We start from the raw sequence: 26,514 nt of genomic DNA on the forward strand, positions 1-26,514 counted from the left end.
TTATGGCTCAAGAAGGTCATTTGTGGTTCATTTCCGCCACTATTTCTGTTAATCACCATAGAAACAGAAAATCAACATGCATCAAGCGTAACACTGATTGGAACCAAAATACTTCATGTGATGGAAAATTTACTTCACCAACAATAGTCCTTAATTTAGAAGGAAGTTAAAGCGTTTTCTATATAGGTCTTGTCTAGATTAAATAGATTTACATTTTACCAACACAATGTATTTGTAATAAAGAACCTTGATTGAACGTGCATAAAGAAGGGCAGCCAGAATTTTTTGACAGTTGTTTTTCTTCCTTTTCACAATATTTCATCTGCTTTTTTTCCTCCCCAGTAGTGTATGTTTCATTTCAACCTGTATTTTACTTAAAACTATCAGAATACTTGAAAAGTTTTGGTTGAGTAAGATTGTTATCATGATTGCATACATTTTTTAGGGTTTATGCAGACCTATAAATTTGTTCATATATGGACAGATGTCTTCTTTATTTAGTAATATAAAGTGATGTTGCTTCTTAAGTGCCATATTAAATAATATCACTTGCACAATTAAATAAAGATAAGGCTATAATAGCTTCTTGTGAAATGAAAATCAAGAAAGTTATTTTGACAAAAATTATTTTTGGAATATATTATTAGGTTGTAAAAAAAATGATTAATACTGCCTATAAAATGACTACTATAGATTAGTTTGATTTAATAGGAATTGACATCTTAATGCAATCAAAAGTTGTTTCAATGATATTTTTGAAAAACAGGTGTCTGTTACAGATCTGAAACATAGAGAAGTGAATACATGTATGGTAATTAGAGGAATATGACAAAATATATGGTATTTAACATCAGAATATTTTAACGGAATTGATAATCTAATTCTAAGATAAGAATCTGGTCAAAAATTAGCTTGTTTCCAAACCTTTCCATAACGGTGTTAATTTTCAAATAAATACGATTTTAATGAGTTTCCTTAACATGTCTCCCATTTTGAGGAAAAATGTTATTGTGAGTGCCAGAAGATAAAGACTACTCAGTCTTTCAGAAGGATTGCAAAATGTAGGCTCCAGTCTTCTTTTGAAATTGTTCTACAGATCATCCTGGATTGTGGTTCCCATGGCAAAATTCTGCTCTATATTGAAAAATTAGCATGGAAGGAGAACAAATGATACCAAGTCAGTCTCAAAAAGGGCAAACAAATGGTTGACACGATGGGTGGTCTCATTTATTTCAATAATCCAACAGAAGAGTATCAGATAATTTCAAACTGTTGGTAGATTTTAAAGGTTGCTTAGGCTTTCCAACCTAAATCCAGAACTTTATTCAAAAGGATCCTTTTGAATTTATTTATGTGAATGTTTATATTGGGAAGCGAAGAATAAGTAGGAAATGTGAAGATTGCTGTAGAGAAGCTTATAGTATAATTACTGTATAGTAAATAATGTAAAGATGTGTTCATCTAGGACTTGGTAGATAAGCTGACAGATTATATAGTATTGATCTGTATTAGTAGGAAAGTAAACCAAGCACTTCAGCTACCATTCACACTAGAGAATACAATTAGCTAGCCACAAATACGATTGATACGAGTTATTCGCGGTTGTTGAGACTTTATATAATACTATAAGACCAGTCAATACCTACTGAGATTTGGCAATAATTTTTGTAACTTGTCTGTCTAGATGAACTAAATAATCTCATCATGTTATTGAATAGAGGATTTATAATGTTCACTGATTATAATGATGGCGGCGGGTCCCTCTATCGCATGGAGCTAGGGAAAACAATGCACTGGATTTGCCTTGAAAAATTGGCCACTTGGTCAGGTTAGTTCCCGAATTTTCTGGGTTGGAGCATCTTGAGAGTCACATTTTACCAATTATTGTTTGTACTATAATTGATGCAATTATTCATCAAAACCCAGACTTGAAGTAACAAGGGAGATATCATTGAAAAGAAGTGAAAGAGAACACTTGTTTAACACAATATGAGTGTAATATATACTGTAAGAAAAATAAAGTTTGGGTATATTATTTCTTTTATCTCAACAAAAATCTCAATGGACCTTTAGCTGGATGATGGGTGTACCCACTTAAAAGTTAAACTGCCCTCCCTCTAATTAAAAAAAATATATAGCATATTAAATAGCTATAACATAATGTAACATGGCCTACTACACTAAAGTTTATTCAAAAATTTGAGAAGAAAATAGAGAAAATATACTGTGCTGAATTGAGGAATAAAATCTCATCAATTAATATCTGAATATGGTCTTAAATGGTTCAGGCCTGCATTCACTATTTATACAAATCTAAAAAATCTTTTTAAAATTTAAACATATATTATGCATGAGCTAAATCTGCCTATTGCAGGTCTTTATATAAACTATTACTTAGACATTTATTAACACTACAAGACTATAATCAACTGTTCAGCCATATCTTGATTCAATATTAATATGGAGAAGTGAGGCTTAGCTTCGAACAACCAGTACAATTAATGCACACATCTTGTCAAACCTTCAAAGGCTAATATCTTTGCTCACAATAGAGCAATTTGAATGAAATTTATTTTTAATATATTCATTTTGCATTATCTATCTTCAAACTATTATAGAAAGAATGACTAGCTCTTTATCTAACCTTACATAATGCATCTTTAATAAGAAAATAAGGACAATATATCGAAGTATTAAATATTAAAATTCAGTATAACGAGAAGTCAATATTTTTAAAGACGCAGATATTTTACATATTTGTTTCTAATCCTTGTAATTCACAGAGCAAGAAAAGTGAGAATGGGAATTGATATGGAGTGTAATTATGTGGGTGTGTTTCATGTGATGTGCCTACCATTCTACTTATCATCAACCTCCCCAACTCCTCCTTCTCCTTCTCTATCAACAACACTAATTTGACCCATAGCGCCCCCCTAGCGCCCCCCCCCCCCCCCCCCGCACTACTGCTGTTTCTTTCATTGTGGTCCAAGTTGATTTAACGGTCTTGATGATTCTTTAACCTTCATGCTTACTTGATGAATTACTTCTTATTGATGGCAATCAGTGTTTAAGTGACAATATTGTGGTGTGTAGACCTTTGGGCACAGACATCTTGCCCCATGTCAAGCAGACAGTAACACATTGATGGAGTGTCAACAAAATTCTACCTATTCCAGTAAATATTATTGACTCCCAGAATCAAAAGGCGACAAATTAATAGATATTGACTGAATCTGTTTAAACTGGGAGTCAATTTGGTTCAAGACCTTACACTGAATTCTAAATATACAGTGACCGAATTTAAAAACGGAGAAGCTGGATCCTTTGAGAAATTTGTCATTCAGTTTGACTTTTTCAGTCAAGATAATCAGAGCTACTATAACTGATTCAAATAAAAGAACATAGATATAGATTATATCCAGTCTTTTTATTTGGCCATTTTTCATAATTAGAGGTACAAAAAGAAGGCACTCAAGGCTGTAATAGAATTTGCTATCAGCAAATACACGGCACTCTAGAGTAGTTTTTCAGTCACTGATATGATTAGGCTTTCCTTACCGTGGCCATTTTATTGAATTTAGTCTGAAAGTAATCAATTTCAGCGTCAATAAGAGATGAAGCTGTGTGTTTGTTTAGAGGTTTTGTAAGTTATACTTGCAAGTTGGTATTTTTGAAACAAAGTTATTGAAACCAATCTGGTTATTGTTTTCTGTGTTTTATACTCTTCTTACCACAGCTTTCTATTTTCTTTCTCAGCGGGGAAAGATGATAATGTACCAAAATGAGAAATTGGCTATGCTACAGGATCGTTGCATTCATTTAAGCATGTAAAACCATACTGACAGAAACCATCTAGAGGTGCTATAGTATGCCATGGTTTTATCTTCTAATAAATAAAGCTCCTAGGAAAATGTCTTTTCTTTGGCAGCTTAATTTATTACAGATATTTAAATATTATATATTAACAACATATATTTACATACAGAACCAATAGAAAAAAATGAATATTCTACTGGGAATCGATAACTGGCATTGAGAAATTGTGCACCTGCAGTTAAAGGGAAAGATGCTTGGAGTGCCAAAGGTTAAAGGGAGGTGGTCATGAGAACATTTTAAATGAATTAATTACTAGTTCCAGATTCCGACTGAAGAATAAGACACTGTGGAACTCTCAGTTTGGTATGAACCATATATGGGCCAAAGGTACAGTGAAATATGTAGCATGGCCCAATTGTTTCCTTTATTCTCAAAATGTAGTTTCAGGAGCTTTTATAATTGCTAAAGTTATACCTTTAAATTTCATTCATTTTCTGGTGAGGACTCCCTCCCACCCGCTATTTCTGCCCACAACTTGCGCAAGTTACAAGTTATACATTTACTTGTACTAAGGAATCCAATTTCATGTTAAGCAATTATATGTACATGATTGTGTAATATATTTACGACATATTTTATTCTATAGACTATGTATGTAGACTAGTTATAAGACATTGAATATATCATCTATAGTTGCCTTTATAGTAGACAAACATGATGAATTATAGATAGATTGTAATAATCTTCTGATGACATTTTATTCTACCTCATGTTAACACACCATTAAAAGCTGGTACACTGTTCTAACATTTATTATATTATAAGTCTATATTGTCCTTGAGGGAATCGTGTCATATCACTAGTAGTAGAGCCAATCACCATAGCTAGTAAGTATGTCTTAGGTCATAAAACATACTGCTTTGAGAAAGAAATGGGCTTTAACGTCCTACCTTTCAGCACAAGCCTGGCTAATAAAGACGGGCATATTCCACATCACACAGTAAATTTTGTCTGGACATGAGACCATTTTTTTTTGCGCCATTCAAACGACTAGACACTGTTCCTTGCCAGGCTCTCTGTCATCACTGAGAAAAATGTGCTGTTGGATAGTTAACCTTTGATCAGAACTCTGTTACAATATTTAATCCGATTTGGCTAGGTCTTTGAATGACATTATAAAGTGTATTTGATATTTGTCATATATAGTCAGTAACTACATTTTTCAGTTGTCTGGAAATTCTGCACAAATTCACTGTTACTGACCGTATACCAATAGAACCACAATTCATGTTGTAAGTGTCTTCTCCAATATTCTACTAAATGTCTCTAAGTTTATCTACTTCTGAATATATTTTTAAAAAAAATAGAAATTAAGAAGGCCATCTTAGTACATATGATGACGAGAAGAAGGTAGAAGTGCCACATACGTTCGTTCTGATTGCTTCGCTAGATCTCCTCGATGTCAAGTATCTTTCAGTTGGGTTGTAAAAACAAAATACATTTACACGATTTCTCTCACAAAGAGAAAAGAAAAACATTGACTAAAGTATTCCTTTTTATTGGAAGAGCTTTCTTTTATCTGTCCCCGAAGATGGGGCTAATTATGAAAACTTTCTAATGAAATATTGAAATAACTATATCTGACGAGTAAAAGAGGACCATTGATTGTTGAAGCAGAAGGCAACAAGTTGGATATCTGACAGCTCCTGTATTGATAAGATGGCAATGCTCTTGCACCATTATTTCTCGGATGTTTGATTAAACTCACGAGCGAAAAAAGAAGGGAAACGTGTTTTAGAGAATTGTTGTTAACCTTGGTTCTGGTCAATAAATTGATTACCGATGTTTGTGACAAAAAACGATGGGGGTTCAATCAATAATTGACAAAGATTGTATACATGTAAAACATGTTAGGGTAACAATACCATTTTTAACCATTACTATCAGAGAGCGATTTTTCAGATTTTAGTCACGTTCCGCCAATAATATTTTCTATATACAGGATGTTATTGTTTGTCTGGTTTATATGTTGGCGTTGATGAGCGTTGATAATCTTACAACCTTTTATCTTAGGTTACAGTATATACTAATCATGATTAGTTCAACTACTGGTACTCCACCTTATAACATATCGTAAACTCGCCAGACAAAAAACAAATATCAATCATCTTTCGATCGTGGCGATTTTATTCTTGTACACTTATAGACTTATATATCAATAGACATCTATCATTTGAAATTGTTCATTTTGAGCAACATGACTATCCATAAGGGAAATCTTAGGAAGAGAACCTTATACCAGACATTCAAATTGGATGATCTACCAAGGGTTCAGATACCTTGGTTGGTTGCTTGCTTAAGGCTTAACCTCTGTTTCCACCTTGGGTGGTATCGCAGACAAATAAGGTACCTAGAGTTTCTAGTTAAATATACATCTAAGGAAGGGCAATTTGAGGAACTGGTGTTCACATTTTATGTCCCAGAATGCCCAAATTTACCCACAGAGATATAAATAGAGGTGCAGAAACTAATTGTATATCGAGGTACAGTCTTCATGTGGTACATGCACAGTATTCCTGTGATCTATGTGGTGAGTAAAGTAACCCATAAAAAAATAAGATGATGTGGAACCTTACTTAAGATCAAGTGAGAAAAAAATTGCTTTAGTTGGCATAAATTCAAACAATGCAAAAATAATTCTGAATCAAAAAACATGGCAAACTCATAGTGCTATTCTTTAAAATAATTGAGACTAAATAATTATTCAAAAGTTCATTCATGTGCATAAAACCGTATATCGGACATTGCTTGTGTGAATATTACTAATACATGGAAATTTCAGATACATACATTCCACTTGATGACTTTTAAATAGGAAACATTTTCTTTACCATATGCCTCAACTAGAAAATTATACATTTCTGCTTGATATATCAAATATCCTTTTACTTTTATTGTATGAACATAAAAAGAAATACAAGTTTACAACACTCGGCTCTTGGTAGAATAAATTTTCCAGAGTGATATTATTTTAATTACATGGTTGCATGACAAGACATATATAAATAGTCTGTTACATGTTTGTCAGGTTTTTTTTCTGGTATTCTGTGTACAGGGAATGGTTACAAAACAGTACAGGAGAAAGCGAGAGGGGGTAGGAAGAGAGTGGTTGGGGGAGGGGGTGTAACGTCCACTCAACACTAATACAGTAATTTCAGGACTAACATGACACTTTTTATTTCAACAATTTGTTTATGAGCACAGGTCTTTAAAACTAGTTGACTCTGAAGTACCATAAGAAAACCTATGATGTTACTCAGACAATCATACTTCTTGAGATAGAAGCCATGACTTGCATAGATGGTAGGAAACCCACAAGGTTAGGTGTATGGTTCTATTCCCTGTCCTCTGGGATTAATTCTGCAACACTTGAATTGATGACAGACTGCATGATCTACAGTGCACACTTTAGACAACTTATTTGTTTAAAAATAAGGCCATTTGAATGGTGTGTAACTGTAAAAGGGTTAACATAGAAACACACCAGATGTTGTAGTGCTTATTTTGATTAGTCTACTGTAAACCAATGAAAAAATTCACCCTGATAATGCTTTTTACCATTGCTTTGGGAATATAAGGGGATTAGGTTGAAAAATTCACTTGAATACCAATTGCAATCTGAACAGAGCCTAAAATAGGTGTTATGTTGAACTTTCAGGTAAAGCAATTGACTATGACATAACATGATGTTTTATGCTAATAAAAAAAAAATAATTGTAATCTAGTTCAAAAACCCTAAGCTGTATGTGTAACCCTTAGTATCTGCATTGGTTTTTATAATGCTCTCATTAATTGGAATGTTGAAAATGGTTCTATAAACTATTTACAACATGGGGAAGCCTTTTTGATGGAATTCAAGATTTACAGGAATTTTTCTAATAGAATTTTCATACTTGATAGGAATGATTCTGTTACACATGAGATGGTAAGGCAGAAGATTTGTCTGTGGTTTTTTAACCAATGCCAGTTTTCATTACTGATCAACTTGCTGGTAGATAAGAAAAAACTTGACGATGGATAGATAAATAGTCAGTGTCAATTGGTAATGTTAAGTTAATTACCACTAGAGTTGAAACTGTGTACCTTGTAGTAATGTAGTAAAAGTCATGTGACCCACGAGTAAGATTGAATGAGCAGCTTAATTTGTTAGACTGTAAAGGTATTGGTTTTCCAGCCTGGCTTCTAACTTGCCAGTTGTAAGTGTGGACTAGAGTGAAGAAGGGGCCAATATGACTGATAATATATCATGGATATAGAGTGTATAGGACGAGAAAACTGGACAAGCCAATTTTACGTAAGATGTTATTGAACAAAATCTTACTTTTCGATGCCTGTTTCTTATAACCTCCATTTCAGACAATGAGTCGGTAAGTAGTTCTGTTATATATTCCAAGGTTTCCTGGTAGATAGATATATACTGTATATATGTAGGTAAACTTCAGTCATTTGATTGACATATTGGCAGAACCATAATTCATTGCTTAGGGTTGTTTTCATATTTTGTGCCAGTCTATACAATCTGTACATCAAGCTGAAAGTATTTGTGTGTATTAAAGTATAGATAATGGTTTTAGTATTTGTATATCAGTATGTTGGAGATACTCTCGATTCACTACATATGTTATCATAATAAAATCTATTTTACTAATAAGTATTTTGGCACAAGGTTAGATAGTAAATTATGTGATAACTAGGGTGAAAATAAGTGAAAGAAATAATTGAAAATTTGTAAAACTGATAAGATTAATGAATGAATTAGATAACATTGATTAAAATTTCTGAATAATGTACACATGAATAGAGTGTAATTAAAGAAAGAAGGAGCATATAAAAGGGGCATGATCACTTTCATGTAATAAGGTTAGAATAATATATTTAAAATAACTTTATACAGACAAAAATCCAAGCACCAAGTAAATTATCTTTTGCAAGCGTTCATTAAACTCCTTGATAACCAATTAAAAAGGTTGTACTATTTGTAAATTAAAAGTTAAAACATGTATATTTCTGTGATGGCGTATCGGACTTGCCTCAAATTTTGCATGCCATCTAGTTTGCACGAAATAGGTAAATTTTGTCAAAATGGGAACAATACAGTTCAGTTTCTTGAATACAAAGTACAACCAAAAAGGGATAATGCAATGGTATCTTTTTATAAATTTGACAAAGAATATAATTTTGGATTTGAGATATGTGTATATTTAAAAAAATTAAAGGAACTGAATGATTTGAAAAAAAAAAAAAAAAAAGCAAGAGAATTGATCAGTGCCACTACAGATTCTATATACAACAAAATTGGTCTGAAATTATGCAGTGAAGTTCATAGTAGAATAGGATGAGATATACTTGCAAGAGGTCAGAGTCTTAACCATGCAATTATAGGGAAGCCATTCCCCTAGTTGGAATATCGATAATATGGTTGAGTTCTTATATACGAAAATAATTACAATCTCTAGACTATATCGAAAACTTGCAGAATCAATCATTCTGGATGTTGATGCACTTTCCAAAATATTTGGTAATTCATGTCAACAAGGGGGAACTCTACCCAATGTTGTAAACTTCGTTCTCTTTCCCCGGCACCAAGAAACTTTAGTCTGAGTTTTGATATATGTTTGACAATGGTTGAGTAATATTTTTATAGCATTGAAAATCGCATTGAAACCACATGATTTCTTTTTATTTTAGAGGGGGCACAAAATTTTAAACCAATAATGCAAGGCAGAGCTACCACAGTAATTTTTGATAACACACAAAAACTTTGCAAAATAAATTCACATTTCATGTTTTTTATTCATGGTAGGGTATTTTGAATTCATGTGTCTACACCACTTTGTCAGCATGGTGTACACAAAAAATTATATATTGAACTTAATGAAATATTAGGGAGGCTTATGATAATTGTTTATTAATGAAATATTCCCTTTGGCTACTTAAATAATCGAAATAGCTGAATTGGGCATAGAAAAATCATTCCAATAGCTCACACATGCTCTATAGAAAACACACCGTCCTGGATAATTTTGAGTTGTAATACAATAACTTCGAAATGAAGATAAATATATAATTATCCACGGCATATATCTCACATTTATCGGTTTTATACCAACTCTTATGGCATTACGGACCGCAGAATTGTGAAGTAAACCCTAATAGTAAATAACTAATGGATAACTAACTTCACAGCTAGTGACACTAGTGCCCTCTAGATTATCGTGTATAATTAGAGTAACCATACACAACATTTTGGCAACACATGGAATTATCAATATTGCTACACAATAGCACTGGAATACGTAATTTTCTTAATTTTTCAGTTGACTAATCTCTAGATTTTAGTTCTACAATTCCCACAAGGCCATAATACCGTTGTAAAAAATATTATAATGTAGTTTTCTCCCAACACGTACGTTCTTCAGGACTTGCATAATTTCTATGCTGTTTTTATACCCCCACATTGAAATGTCGTTGTATATTGTCGTTGCCCCCATCGGTGTGTGGATGCTCTAGGGGCTAAAGTTAATATCCGATTGACTTTAAATTTTATACAGTATTTAAAGTCATGAAACGAAGAATCCTATTGATTTGCAGCTATTTCCGATAATTACTGCCAGAGTTATGACCCTTTCGTTGCCTGACTACCTATCTTTATTTAATATGACAGTTGGTTGGATTCGAAGAGCTGTACTTCCTCTTTTCTGATTGCCCTTTTTGCGAATATCATAATTATCTTGTTTACATCGTGCGTGACCATATTAGTGATAAAGTGGCTTTGTTTTAGAAAATTCTTATGACACATGACAAGGAGTAGGGTCGCCTGTCCAATCTTGTGGGTTTTCTCCGGGTCCTCTGGTTTCCTCCCACTGCTAAAGACCCCTACGCGCAAGCGAATTATTGATATAAAATTGAACCCTGTGTTAGTCCCGAAATGGCCTAGTTTGTGTCGAGTTGATGTTAAACCCCATTTCTCTCTCCCTCTCTCTCTCTCTCTCTCTCTCTCTCTCTCACTCTCTCTTATGACACATGGACAATGTGTGGGGGATTCAAATAGTGAATGACTAACAATGGATCACTACACATATCAATTAACTTTTATTGTTTAACTACCAGACACTCATTAATTATCAACACAACACTCAGTATAATCTGTGGACGACTATGTATACAACTCTATAACAAATTGACCAATGGGTCAGTTCTAGTTACGGTCATTTTCCATAGCCCTCGGTCTTGACCGGCATTATACTACCAACAAGGACCTATGATGCAAAGCATGTCATTGTATCACCAGTTTAAAACATGCTATTCTAAATTTAGAAAAATTAATGCATATGTATAATGTATAAACATTTTTTAATTTTGTTCCAATTTAGTAGTTGCCAGCGTTTGTATTTGAGGTGCCTAAATTTGTATTAATTTAACTTCAAAATAACTATCTTAATGAATGTATAGTGTAATTTGATTGTGGACACTTACTTTTGTTGAAAATTGAATTTGAAGTGATGCATTACAAATGAAGCCCCAGTCTTTACCAATTTAATCATTCTGTCATTGGGGGATTTTGATGAAGGATTATTTCATTAAGCAGGCGGTCAGTACATATACTGAGTAGAGAGGGGGTGGGGGGTAGGATTAAATGAATATATATTAATTGACAACGATGACCACTAGAGCTTCAATCATCATAGTACTTTAATTGAATGAATACACAGCTGACAAAATAGTCTAGACCATACTATTATAGAAAATCACTTAAGAGATTATAGGAGGAAATTAAAATGGATAGCGTGATAATCAGTTTAACTTAATGGTACATGATATTACATAAATCCGCCCTGTTAAGTATACCATCTATCAGCACTTCATGTATGATTAATGTCATAGAGTCTTTTTTTTGAAGTATTGATATGTAGTAGGGCCTAGATGAAAGGTATAAATAAGATTAGAAGATAAACAAATACATCCTGACCAAAATCTGTAAAAGAGCACTATTAATATGTAGCAGATAATATTGTTATATTGAAATAAGATTTGACGATAAAAACATGCATCCACAATCCGTACAAGAAACCCTTATGATTTATGAGAAATTGTGCTTCTTCATTAGCCCAGTTGGTGCAGAAAAGTAGGATGTTAAACCCCATTTCATTCCATTTATGGAAAATTTTCTACTTCAATAGGTGGTTTGGAAACAGAGAATGTCTTTAGAAAAGTTATGTGAGCTCATTGAATAGAAGAAGCCTGTTGAATTTCAGAATTCCAAAACAACATGAAAAGTTATTCCTATTAATATACAAAATCTTATTTGCACCTCCGTGAACACAATTTTAATTGGTATTCTGAAAATGTTATTGTTTATTCATTTGATTAAACAGGAAGAAATCTATTGATTGTTACTCGACTTGATTTACAAATACAGATTATAAGTTGATTTTCTCTGAATTTCAATGACAACTCCTATAGTTATGGGCCGGCATTTATTATGAAACCTTGTAAAAAAGGTACAGTAGAAATATTTATCAACAAAGCTGCTTATGGGTGTGCCTTTCCTTTCTGGTAAACTATCTTTACAGTTTTAAATAGACAAATAAAAATGGTAAAGAAAGTTTCTGATGTATTCTAATGATCCTATTAATTCCTGGACTTTGAGTGCTGAATGGGTCTATATTTGATAAGTTTTTTGTATTCTCATAGATGACAGTGCACATTTTTTTAAAAGCATCAGTAAATAAGAAACATTTTGAAAAGTTGATGGTGGAACTTAGGGAGTATTAATTTAAACTCCTGCAGTTCATAGGATCCATGTTGATCCCCCTATTCTATTACAAATTGATCACCTTCAGAGATGAAGTTAGCCAATGTTTCACAAGGTGCCGTGAAACAGGGGGGAATCCAGTCTATTAGAATGTAACGTAAGCTGTACTTGATTAAGCTGTTTGTGCTAGATATATCTGAGATAGGATGAACAGTGGTTACAACAGGCGATGTGTCAGTTGTCGAGAGCAAACCTCAGGGCAAAGATATTAGCTGTCGATAAGTATTATGGCCAGCCAGCAATAATATTACTCTAGAATTTCCACGTGTTGAGATGGATTGTTTTAACATTACCTATCACCTTTGATATAAGACCATTCCCGCATGTTATTGGAATATAAACACACTAAGATGCTTTACTGATACCTTTTTCTATAGGTATCAATTCATCTCCATCTGCCAGTAAATGTCAACAGGGAGAAATCATTAACCTATGATATGATATAAATATATGTATTTCCTTGCATTTTATTATATGGTATTGTTTGTCTTGGCAAAGGATGTCGATAATCAATCTATATGCTCAAAAATATGTCGGTTTTGTGATCCCCTCTGGTTTTCAGATTTGAATTCAAGTTTAAGGATTGGACCAAACTTTTTTCTCTCACTTGGTTCTCAAATGTAACATTAAATGTAAAAATTAATACTCTTGATTTGTTTTCTCCGGAAGTCTACAAGACATATTCTCAGGACAATAGACTCATCAAGGTCAAAGTATTTCTAACTAGGTTAGAGTTGATAAAGTCGGAGAGGCTGGTTATGATGCATGTGAAAGACCCTGGGCTGCAATTTAAATGGAAACACACCTGTTCAGGCAAAATCATCCCTTGTATTATACACATGTCCATAGCAACATAATGTACCTAGGGGCTGGGGCTAGGCACTTATTGATGGAACAGTGACTTTGGTCTGTTGATTGTTAAAAATATAAAAAGTATCTGATAATGTAAGACATGAGACTATCAGGTATTCAAGATTTTCTAGTTTTTGTTGGTTATCAGATTTATGTATGAACCCTCAGATTTCATTCCATATTCTGTTTCCAGAACAATAATAAATCTAGTAGCATGGTATAATCTAAAAAGAAAGCCAATTTATCAAGTCTAATACAGAATAATACCAATTTGAATATATTTTTTAAGGCAAACGATGCTAATTTTTATATGACACACTTTGACTTTTAGAAAGGTGGCAACAAGATACATCAACTATAAAGATTTATACTATAAAAAATTCATATGACTACCATTGATAATAAGATGTGTGGAAATGAATTATTATGTAATAATACTGTGCTTCTAGCAGCATTTATGATAGTAAACTTTAGTTGATTTAAATGTTAGTTGAACGATTCCAATGTTCTTTGGGTCTATTAGAAACAACCCAACATATTTAGGAATTTATTGTTGTAAACCATTAATTACAAAAGTGCAACAAACATGTGACAAATATGTGAACTGAAATCAGAAGTGATGCTGGGTATTCATAAAAATGAAGCATATCCTACTCGATCCTACCTACCACAACATGTACCTAAGTAGATTAATTGTTTGGACTTTGGATTTCAGAAACTGAAGCAACTGGATTAACCAGCCAAGATCATAAGGCCCGTCATTGAGTCAAGTGGAATTGTTTCGATTCACCAGTTGTACCTGACAATGAGTAGGATCGCCTGTCCAACCTCGTGGCTCTTTTCCTCGTCCTCCAGGTTACTCCCACTGCACAAGCGATTTGGTGAAATAAAATTGAACCATATGTTTGTCCCAAAATGACCTAGTTTGGGTCGAGTATATATATACACAATCTTTTTGAATTGGTTTATCAATATTATAACAGTGACAAAGAAAAGATACATAGAATGAATTGTTATTGCATGTCATAGTATATTGAATCACATTAACAAATAGAAGTTTTTATCTTAGCAAGAAAACAGAGCTTTACTGTTTAAATAATACCTTTATTTTGATCTTGTGTTATTGTTATAAATCAGAAAGTTTATCTGAAGATTTAATTGGCTAAAGGTCAAACTCATCATGCAAAACATTTGACTCCATTATATCTTTTACTGCTTTCATGCATGTTCAACAGTGTTAGATGAATTCCTGGACAGTATTATGGGATTCAGTTGAAATAAATGTGATATTATTTGATGAATTAGGACATTTTAAGATTTGTTTTAAGTCATCTTCTATTGTTCTAGTTTTTATCTTGATGACCTAACTTCCTTTATGTTTTGTCTTTTTATACCTTTGATACGTTTGTTTATTCAACAAATAAATTTAAGGTTATGATTAATGACTGGAATAGGTCTGACGTGCTATTTTCCATACATTTGAAATTCAATGAGTGAAATAAGGAAATCATCTTCAATAGTGGTGCGCTTTCCTATGATATGAGGATACCTACATGTATCTGATTGTGTAGCTTACTTACTTAGCCTTTTACAAGTTTCATGGGTGGGGAGGAGTGGGTGTGGGAGGGGTCAAACGTGCATGTGCTTTATGTCGCTCATCGAGGCATATGTGGTGGTTTCTTCTGGTTATATCTGGCTTTCCCCCTACTGCCAAAGACCCTTGCACAAGTGATTATTGTGGAGATTTTAATATTCAATATGACATTCAAGGATTGACCTAGTTTGTATGAATATTAAACCTCTCTCTCTCTCTCTAAATCATATCAGGGTTGTTAAGAAAATCTGTATTTTATTTATTATCCTTCATATACATGTATACATTTTATTTATGTCTGTTTTATACTTTCAGGGCTGCTCAGAAAATCAGTAAAAAGAAAAAGCGTCATCAGCCACCTGATCCAGAACCACCACCATTTCCAACTAATTTTTGTGACATCATCCGTTCATCACCTCCACCTGCTCCACCATGTTTAGCTCGAGGTCTGGGACGATTACTCAATCCTGGTGCTGGAAAGGTAAGAATTGAAACATATTTTACAATCCTTCATCTTCAAGATATACCAGTATATGTGGGACAACCAACCCCAGGTCCATCCTTCCTGTTTCGTAAAACATTCCATTGGCTGGGTTAGCCCTATGAAATACTGACTTCATTAGCTTAGTTAGTGCAGAAAAGTAGGACGTTAAAACCTCATTTCATTCACTCCTATTTTGAATATAAAAGTTGATTTATTGTTGAGCACTAATAATTAAAATATTATCTCATATAGAACAAGGAGTAGATTTGACTCGCTAACCTTGTAAGTTTTTTCCAGCAGGTACAATGGTATTCCTGGATATTTGTGAACTCTCTCTCTCTCTCTCTCTCTCCCCTAATTTTTATCTTTTAAAAAAAAGAAAAACTCAAATAGACAGACATCATTTTTCAGCTATTAATATGATAGGCAACCTTTTCTAGTTCAGTAGAGTCTTATATTGGCAGTATAACCCAAATCAATGACTTAATGGTTGTAGTCAATTTCCATATTGTCATAGCCTTGCTTCTGTTTGACATTCTGATCTAGCAAAATGACAAACCAACTGTCGAAACTGTTCTTCTGCTGCGTCAATCATTTCCACCAATCATTTTCTTGCTGTAAAAAGCCAACATATAAATCTTAGGTAATTTTCTCAGCTGGATGGTTTAGTGTCAGTACGTAAAGAAGATATTGCGCTTTTATTTATTGATGATATTCATACTAGCGGAATATAGATAACTTATATGCTGTAAACATTATATCATTTCCATAAGCTATTGATAGATAATGTTGTGTAAGTAATGACACCATAGGAATCGGTGATAATCTAACTGCCTGCCTGACAGACGGTGCCAATAATGGCTGAAGCACAGCAGAAGTTGAAATGATGATAGAACTAGGCTGATTGTATCTGATGGCTTGCTTATCTGTAAGTTCATCTGCTAATAGGTCGCTTCTCGCTGACTTTCTAGCTCTTTAGTTTAGAAATCATTCTGTGAAGTTGAAGGATTATGGGGGCGAAAAACTGTATCATGGTTCAGCCATTATTTCAGTTAGATGCCATAGAGATAGTAATTACCTTAATTTAAAATAAAAAATGAAGAATTTTAAAAACCAATATTTTTAGGATAGGACGAAAGACTTCGGGATGGAAATATGAACTTTGAATATTATGGTTAGAATTATCTTTAATAATGTTTTAAAGATCAAGTAACCATTTATGGAGCAATCTGGTCACTGTTGAAACTTATCAATATTCAGGCTTCTGTGACTCCTGTCTTGTCTGGGATATGACATATTGTAGAAGTGGACACAAGTTCGATGAATAAATGAACAAACAAGGTTCTTCTGCAAAATTTTCTATATCACAGATCTATATTTTTCCACAGTGGTACGGTTGCTATAATGAACCAAATGGTTACTTAACAAAAACCTACATTTTTTTGTTGTAATACAAATGAAGGAAATGATAAAAAAAAAATATATGAAAATGGTGACACATTCTGTTGTTGTGCAGACATGTCGTCATACCATTTTATTACTTTCTAGTGACCTCCCCTTCCCAATTCATGACAAGGTCAGATTATCGATGCCAAATATTACAATAAAATGTGATCATAAAACACAAGCATGTCTTATCAATGGATAATAATAAAAACTTGGCGTGCAATTAGTTTCTTGATTACTCTCATAAATTTGTCTTTTCTCGGAACTGATATGGTGTTTGAGCAGACGACAAATGCTATAAGTTTAAGTACTTGTATAATTCTCACATCTGTTACCCTTTTTGTTAAAGCTCTGTTTATTTTAGATAGCCAACTTCTATTTAAAGATCTACAAGCAAATCAGAAAGTAACTTTTACGCTCAATATACTTCGCTCATGAAAATAAACTTAAGTTTTACATGTGTTTTAAATCTGATATTTTACCAAACATGTGAAATTAAGATAATTCATGAAAAAATAAACAAAATAAAAAAGATTATCCATTTCTTGAAGATTTACATGTGTATATCTTGATGTATGGTTTGTTATCAAACCTTTGGTAACCTTCTATTTCCTATAAATCATGCTTTTGTTTTGGTAGTTTGGTAGTTACAGCTTTAGTAGTTGCAGATGATGAGCTGGTTTTTTATTTTACCAATTTTGTTAATTAAAGAACAGATTACAATATATGGCATTGATATGACTTGAAATATATGATAATCTTTTAGAGGCACTTATAGCCTGTTCAGACGTTTAAGTTAAACCCCTGGGGATCGTTAAACCAGTTTAAAAACCCTGGGGATTGTTAAACCTGTTTAACTTTGTCGTCTAAACGCAAATGTGGGGCAAATAAACCAGTTTAAAAATCCAAGCTCGCGACCTTTCTTCGAGAAGGCTTTTTAATTTAAACTGGTTCATCTTGACTGTCTGAATGGGTTGGCTTGCTTTGAGCATGCGTAGTATGCAGTAAGTTACATTCCTGTGAAAATATTGGGGTCATGCAGTGCCAATGTTATCGACAGCGTGCAAGAACCGAATAAAGAATATGACGCTACCCATGTGCAGTTTACTCTATCCTCCGACCGAAGAGGTCAGAATAGTTCAACTGGTTTGGCTTATAGTACGTGTGAATGCAACACGATGCTGTCTTAAAATCCCCGGCGATTTTGAACTGGTTTAAAAATAAGCGTCTGAATGGTATAATAGTAACTGGATAGAGCAATACACAAAAACACATACTTATGGAAAAACAGCTCAAATAAATAAGTAGCTGTTTTTCCATAAGTATGTGTTTTTGTGTATGGAAATAAATGGGATGAAGATATTTTTATAACTGGCACAACATGACTATCTGAGAACTCTGGATAAAAGTTTGTTCTCAAGAGATGTTGGTGATGAGGTTACTAAGTTTGCTCCCTCACTCTTATTTTGTGGCACTTGTGTTATATTCAAAACTAATGTTCTCTTAACCCTAAATATTGTTCACGAATATAACTACTGATTAGCTGAAACAAAATATCATCATAAAATAATGGTTTAGTCATATTCATGATTCTCGTTAACCAGGCATCTGAAGGCCATGGTCCATATTACATGCTTATATCCCTATAAAGATATCCAATATCTGAAGACACTAGTTTATGTATGTATTTTATAGCATGTTAGAAAGAGTTGAAGTAAATGGTAATAAGGTGATTTAAATGTATAACGTAAAACTATTTACACTATACCATCAACTACATGCTTTTATAATATCTCATCTGTATGGAAATATGCTACAATTGACAAGCATGTACCATTAAGAGAAAGCAGTGGTCAATAAAAATATTCCAGAGATGCGATGGTCAGTATATTGAGATGTGTATTCAGGATTCACACAATCCAATTTATCTTTGCATGTACATGTCAATCATAGTTCATTTCCCCAATATCATATTCTAACAGTATTACTGTGAATGGTTTTTATTTTAGACTCACATTTTCATGTTATAACCCCAGTGGATAGAATCTTGAGGGAATTTTTATTGAAGTTGGCTTACTGATGATTAGTGAGTTCTAACTGTAAAATAGATAAATACATGCTTTAGTGATGTTGTCCTTGATAAATAGATAAATACATGCTATATATATATATATACTGTCCTTGATCCAAAATTCTGCTTAAACTTTGAGTATTTGAAAAATGTATGTTATGTAAACTGTATTTAGAAAAATTGAAATATAATAGTTAATTGAAACCAAGCAATTTAAAGATACATTATGGGAGATTAGATAAAGAGCTGGCAGTTCTCACTATAATAGTTAAAAACTAGATACTGTAAAGGGAATTTGCTGAAAATTTCAGTCCAATTGATCCACTATGAACCAAGATTTTAGCAATTGAATTTTTGATCTAGCCTCGATCATCATTACTAAAGTTGGTAGGATAAAAAACAAAGTCTCGATTATCTATTTCTTGATTAAATTATGAATGGAAGTCGAACAGCAAATCGGAACCTAATCCAATAAACATGGTCTGGATAAGTTAATTAATGTCTAATTACTACTTCTGATAACATTTCAGGCCTAAAGAAAGACCTGCAATAGGCAGATTTAGCTCTTGCATAATGTATGTTTAAATGATGACATTTTACTGCAAATTTTATACAATTCAAAACCATAATAAATATATTTTATTGGAGGAAAAATATAAATGAGGAACATTCAACATTGTTTTAATAACGAGATGAAAAAATACATCCCTTTTCTTTCTAATACAAAATACTAAAAATTAATTTGGTCTTGTTCTTTTAACACAATATAAATTCCCTGAGCAGAAACATTCAATATGATGAACTATGTGCAGAGAATGAAAACACCAGCTTGCCCATTACACGACTTTTATGCTGCCATTTTGATAATGAATTTTCCCACTGATGCTAAAATTGATCAGAAATTATTGAAAATGACTTCTTATTGATTAAAGGGTGGGTTATTTTTTGTCTCTTCGGTCATTAGGTGCTAACTAAGCTGGCAGGTTTATCATTATTTTACACTTCTGATTGGCCTACGAAATGCTGTCTGTATTGAAAATATTGTCTTCTGCTGAATAGGAGGAAGTGATGATTTGTTTTTGCAAATTGATGCAATTCAGCGTGTAAACAGTAATTATTTAAAGCTTGAAGTAAAATGATTTGTTGTGTGTTTAACATGTTTTAAATTACGTGTGGTTATTATTTCTCTGACCTTGGAATGTTTGTCTATAAATATTTAATATTTAATAAGCATTTTAGGCAGTTAATGTAGTATTAAAACGTGTATGGACACGATCATACATTTATTGATAATAACAGTTTATTGATAAGTAAATTATGATCAGATTGTAAATTACAGTTATTATTAAAATTTATATTAATTTTCAGGGATAGGGTGGGGTGAGGGGTGGGGAGTTGTCTGAACTGAATGGTTTAATGTGGGCACGTTAAATAAGGTCAGTAATTGAGTCAAGTGGTGTAGTTTCGATCCCCTGCTTGTACGTGACAAGGAATCTGGTCGTCTGTCCAACCACATGGCTTTTCTCCAGGTCCATTTTGTCTGGACAACAGGGTGCTATGGCCTATTCTTATATCGAATTCCAACTGTCGATGATTAGTCTTTTTGTGTGCACAACCTCAGGTTTTTTTTATATCATTAGAATGACTAGATGCTGTTCCTTGCCAGGTCTCTGTCCTGTGTCACCGACAAGGGGAAACCACACATACTGCACGAAACTGTTCATATCAAATAAACAGGTTCTTAGTTCAACTTATTTATTGTTAAATGGTTTTAACGTGAAATTCTACTCCTGCTATAAAACTACCAGCTATTGAATTATTGGAAAACTAAGAGCAAAGTTTATAAATATTTTAGTGGTTTATTGGATTAAAACAGAATTGTTTGTTTTGGTGAAGGTATGGAAGTGTTGTGGGAATACTATCATGTCACGTTTGATGACCATTAAAACAATAGACTATATAGCTTCATTAACTATAGTTCTACTAGCTCTCAAGAGATGAAATAACTAAACTAATGTCCCTGATAACAAGTAACAAAATCTTAAATAAATCAAACACCATCAATTTTGAATTCTTTTATAACCCTTTTGTCGACACTACCCATCATTCAAACTATGATTTCAATATCAATATAGATAAATAATTGAGTTAATTGGGATGTTGTTATTGTATTTATATCATGGAGATGACAAGTTTCCCTAACAGACGCCAGTCCACAAGGATTCCTAAGAAATGGTGGTGTGTGACTATACCATTAATTCTTTAAAAGCTCCTGCAAGAGACAGATGATGGTGGTCTCTTTATAACAGTATCTTCTAAACACTTTCTAAGTATTTAATGGTTATTGTTGCACATTTTGTTTTATGGTTTCAGATGAGAAGTACAGTCCATTAGGTTTACTTTATCTGTCTAAACCATTTATTAACATAAAGTCTGTATATAATTCTCTTGAAAGACTGGTAGATACATAAACCATTTATTAACGTAAAGTCTGTATATAATTCTTTTGTAAGTCTGGTATATACATAAACATAAAGTATATATGTAATTCTCCTGAAAGTCTGGTATATACATAAACCATTTATTAAAGTAAACTTTGTATGTAATTCTGTTGGAAGTCTGGTATATACGTAAACCATTTATTAACATAAAGTCTTTATATAATTCTGTTGGAAGTCTGGTATGTACATAAACCATTTAACAAAAAGTCTGTATATAATACTGGTATCTGCTTAAACCATTTAATAATATAAAGTCTATTTCTTGAAACCGTTTATTAACATAAAATCTCTCTGTCAAAGCCATTTACTACCAAAGTCTGCATATGTCTCCTATGATAAAAAAACCCCATAATATCATGATTTGGTGAAACCAATCCCATTGTTGAAATTTTAAACAAAATATTATGAAAAGACCTTACAATAATGAAAATAATATGTTTTACTCCATACCCCATAAATTTGGTTTCAAAATATTATTACCTCTTTCTAGCATTATCGGTAAAATAATTAATTAGTATAAACTTTGCACTAATTATGCCAGCAGTGTATTGAAATACACATTGATTGGATTCAAAATATTAACTCTTTCAAACATTATCAGTAAAAGAATTAATTAGTATAAACTTTGCACTAATTATGCCAGCAGTGTTAAAATACACATTGACTGGATAATCAGTCCCACATATCCAACATATACATTTAAAGATAAACATGAAGTGCAAAAGCATTATCTCAATTATCCAGAATCTGGCATTACCCGTACTGACAAATTGTTCATGCGAATGAGCTGCAATTAGAATAAGAATGATAACTATAAAACTGTCATTCTATATATTGGGACAGACACAGCTCACACTGACAACTTCTGTCGTCATGGAAAATTGTATTGTTCAACACACCTGTATTACCTGGCAATATTTCATTTAATTCAGTTAAATTTTACTAAAAAAATAAACTCTCATTTTTCTTATCCAGTCTAATTGAAAATATGTCTTTATTTTGTTTCATCTTAATATTTTTTGATGGTTTTCAACACTAAACTAACATATATCTAGAACAGCTTCTGTTTGAACGTCTGACATTGGTGGCATTATGCACGTGACTTCAGTAACTATACATAGATCAGTGAACAGAGTCTCAGTGTGATTAGAGCAGTTGTTTGTTCATTGGCTGTGTACAGTACACAAGTAGAACACATTGATAGAACTTGTCAGAAGTTAAGTAAAATTGAATCAGATAGAACATAAAATACAGAATTTAAACGAAAAGGAAAAAAATGTATTGAAAAACATCTGGTTTTAATCAGATTGAAGAGTCATCAATATTGACACGTATGTAACATTAAGGTTGTTGTTGGTGCCACCAGTTCTTGTTACTATAACAACTAGATGGCATTCTTGTAGCTACATCCTTATAATTTAATCCTTCTTGTGACAAAGGTACCTTAGTATAAAGCCCAGGCTTGGTACTAATCTTATTGTAAGATTGTGGTTGTACCTTTATTACATCTGTAAACCCTCACACAATCAACACCCCTGTTTTCTTTCCTCTCAGTCAACGTGAAAATTAGATTTTCTTCTTGCCTTTTCCTACAGCCATTGCAAGAAACGGGTAAATAGATTGATAGTGAAGAATTATTTCTAAATGAGAGCCTTTTCAGTTTGGGAATGTGCCAAAACATAGCAATGGTTTGTGATTGTGGAACATTAAGATGATTATAAAGCTAAGCTTGAGCATTAATAAAAGGTTACACATTGAGGCAGTTCTATAACAATGCACAGAAAGACACACACACACACAGTTTTTCATTTTGTAAAATTGTCAATAGCAACTTGTATGACCATATGGATGAGAATTAGAAAGTGTTTTTTGTTTGTAGTTGATGATTTCAGTGTCTGCTCTTGATTCTTTGCCTCCAGTTTGCACTTGAATTAGTTTGATTAAATTGTTTGAAAAAAAAAGAGATTTGCTGGCTTTTGATTATGTCATGATTGTGTTGTTGAGAGATGTTTTGGGTAATTATTTGAATGCGGGGTTTTGAGAGGACGTAACCCCAGCAACAGGTTCAAAGTGACATCTGATCAGTGATTCAAATCATTTTAACAGAACCTCTTGTCACACTGTCAGTGTTTTTGACACGAGCAAAGGAAAACATTCATTCATTATACAACACAAAGTTATCATAAAGATACATTTGATACAATCAGCCATCTTTAATTTCTGCTATGATAATCTCCATCACAAGGCTTTAGGTGAAGCAGAGGCAAAAGACCATTCTCATTCAGTCGGAATAAATGGAACATGCACGGACGACTCATATCTTTTGGAGAAAGAATGATATCTAAATTGAAATTTGCTATTTTTGCTTGATTACATCTCCCAAAAGGCAATTGAATTAATTCTTGTCTTCCTAACTTGACCCTTAGATGTGACAAAAAAAAAATCCTTTGAAAACTGACAGGTCTTTACTTCTGTAGAATATGCAATATTCAAATGCAAGTACATGTACATTCTGCATGTAAATATTCAAGGGCTCTTTAGACATTTAGCTTGCATCAGAAGAACAGAAGAATGATGAAACGGATAATTAATTGATGAGATGAACTGCATATCCTTTTGATCAACGGACAGAATAATTAGTTATTTACATGTACGATGGAAAATATAATGATGTGATTTTCCACATGTGGTCATTCTTACGCCTACATTATTATCAACCTGGGTATATTCTGAAATTTATGTATAACCCAAAAGTCAATGTCTTCATGTTATTTTAAAGCCATGTATTTTATGACTTACGATAGGCAAATGCCATTCCTTGCTTTATAGAAATTGTTTTACAAGAACATATGTGACAATATGGTGCCATACTGCTGCTGTCTCTTGTATCAAACTGGGATTGAGTTTAATTAAGTAGGAGGTAAAAACATAACCTGCTTATTTTAACTGTAGGAGATTGATGAGATCAGGAGGGGGATAGGTCCACAACCTTGAAATTATCTCTCTACCATGCGGAGAACATTTTATATTGGTTCATAGAATCAATAGATCAATAGACTAAAAAACCAGCTCACTGATGTTGAAATTCAGTTGATTTTTACACCAACGGTTGTTATTTCTTTTTAGGAAAACTGACAGGAATTGTTTTATTTAATTAATCAAAGAGAACAGATTTTCTTTCATGATCTGACTTTTTTGTGTGTGACGTTCTAATTAGTATTATATCTTTAATTTCTTTTGTCTTGATAGTTTTGATTTTTCACACTAATAATATAAGATTGAACATATATTCAGAATGATTAGTGTGGACACAGGTGACATCAAATGCATCATGTACAGCTGCACATTCATTGGCTGTTTACAGTACACAACTTTGAACACAACACAATGATACAATGAATTTAAGTAATATTGTTTCTGGTAAAATATAAAACGTGGAATATACAATGAAAGAAAATTAAAAAAAAACGCATCTGATTTTAATCAGATTGGAGGTCTAGATAATTGCTCATACACTCCTATGTAAGACAAAAATATATTAGTATAGTTGTCTGGATAAAATAATAAGCTAGCAATAGATTCTTTTCCACTGTTTTGTAAAGGTCTTTTTCTTTCTTTACTTCCATAACCATATCCAAAATGATACGTGACAGGTGGATTATTTCTTGTGCGATTCCAAAGAAGTTGTCTTATTCATAAAACTCATTTAAATCATTATTTATACGTTATTAAATTTTTTCAAAGATTTCAATGAATATGTCTGCCAGTAGCAGATGTGAAATTCACCATGTCAGTTTTTCAGTCATAAAATTTATGTGTATTGATCTGCATCTTTCGTTGATGTAATAAACTAGCTGATCTTATGACCCATTTCCATAAAATCTCCTTCACTTCCCAAAAGTTTGGATGCAACAAAGTCTAGAATAATATATGTATGGTTTATAAGCTGTATTTTGGTATTAGATTCTTTTGATCTCATCCAAGATGAAACAAGATCAATCAAGTCCAGTTCCAGCAAATGGAATTTAAAAGAATCTTTTCAACAATGTTTATCAAATTATGACCAGGCGGATAAATATGTCATTATAACCAAAAGACATAAAGTCCAATCTTATTGCGTATGTGAAGATTAAATTCGTTCCAACAGTTAGTCAATTTGTTTTCACATTCAACAACTTTCCGTCTGTATTCGGTATTAAGTAAATGAATTCCAGCACAAGTGGTTGAAAAAATGGTGGAATTATTCATGACCTCTTGTGAGACAATATATGGGTAAATTCTTCCATTCCCATCCAGTATATATCTAGTTGTCAGTTTATATAAAATGGTGGGAGACATTGAACCAAATTTTTTTTTTCTCATTACTAAATCGGCTTCAGGAACGAATTCTCTTTACTCTTTACGCTATTTACATAACTACTTCGTGAAAATTTATCCGCTTAGAAAAACGAATACCACCTAACAAACCTTTATTTACTATTAAATTCAAGTGGCTGGTAAATTTTCTGGTGGCTTTTGAGTTTTGATCCCCAAGGTTATCCTATAACCAATAAGCTTGTTTTTGAAATCCAGGTATAAATTGCTGTTCATTTAGTTAAAAGTTGTGAAAAGTAGCTTACATGAGGCAGAATATGCTTATTCTTTCTCTAGCACTCGATATAACTTCTTATTGATGAGTTTTCATTTGTTGACCTGTAGGGTTAACCATTAGTTTATTATTGTTGTGTCGACCCTTCATTTATGGGTGTTTGGCAGACCATTCAGTTATGTTTTTTGAATTGACTGTCATTATTTTTCAGTCACTTCCCATGCAATCATGTCAATGATGAATCTGTATTTTTGGTTTCCATTACATTATGAATCTGTATTTTCGGT

The 26,514-nt window shown here is 32.7% G+C and overlaps 1 protein-coding gene across 2 annotated transcripts in view; it reads left to right on the forward strand.

Moving 5' to 3' along the window:
* Nucleotides 1–26,514, forward strand: part of LOC126822271 (kinesin-like protein KIF26B) — a 127,448-nt gene that overhangs the window by 61,792 nt on the left and 39,142 nt on the right. The window contains exons 1-2 of one of the 2 annotated variants that reach the window (XM_050551050.2): nucleotides 8,086–8,243; nucleotides 15,453–15,618. In XM_050551050.2, the coding sequence (XP_050407007.1) occupies nucleotides 8,236–8,243; nucleotides 15,453–15,618 (174 nt within the window). In that variant the 5' untranslated portion in view covers nucleotides 8,086–8,235. Of the gene's footprint in view, nucleotides 1–8,085; nucleotides 8,244–15,452; nucleotides 15,619–26,514 lie in introns of those variants that run through there. The other variant, XM_050551049.2, reaches the window with a different exon arrangement.

The sequence above is a fragment of the Patella vulgata genome, chromosome 5, assembly GCF_932274485.2.
Source record: "Patella vulgata chromosome 5, xgPatVulg1.2, whole genome shotgun sequence".
NCBI classification, from domain to species: domain Eukaryota; kingdom Metazoa; phylum Mollusca; class Gastropoda; family Patellidae; genus Patella; species Patella vulgata.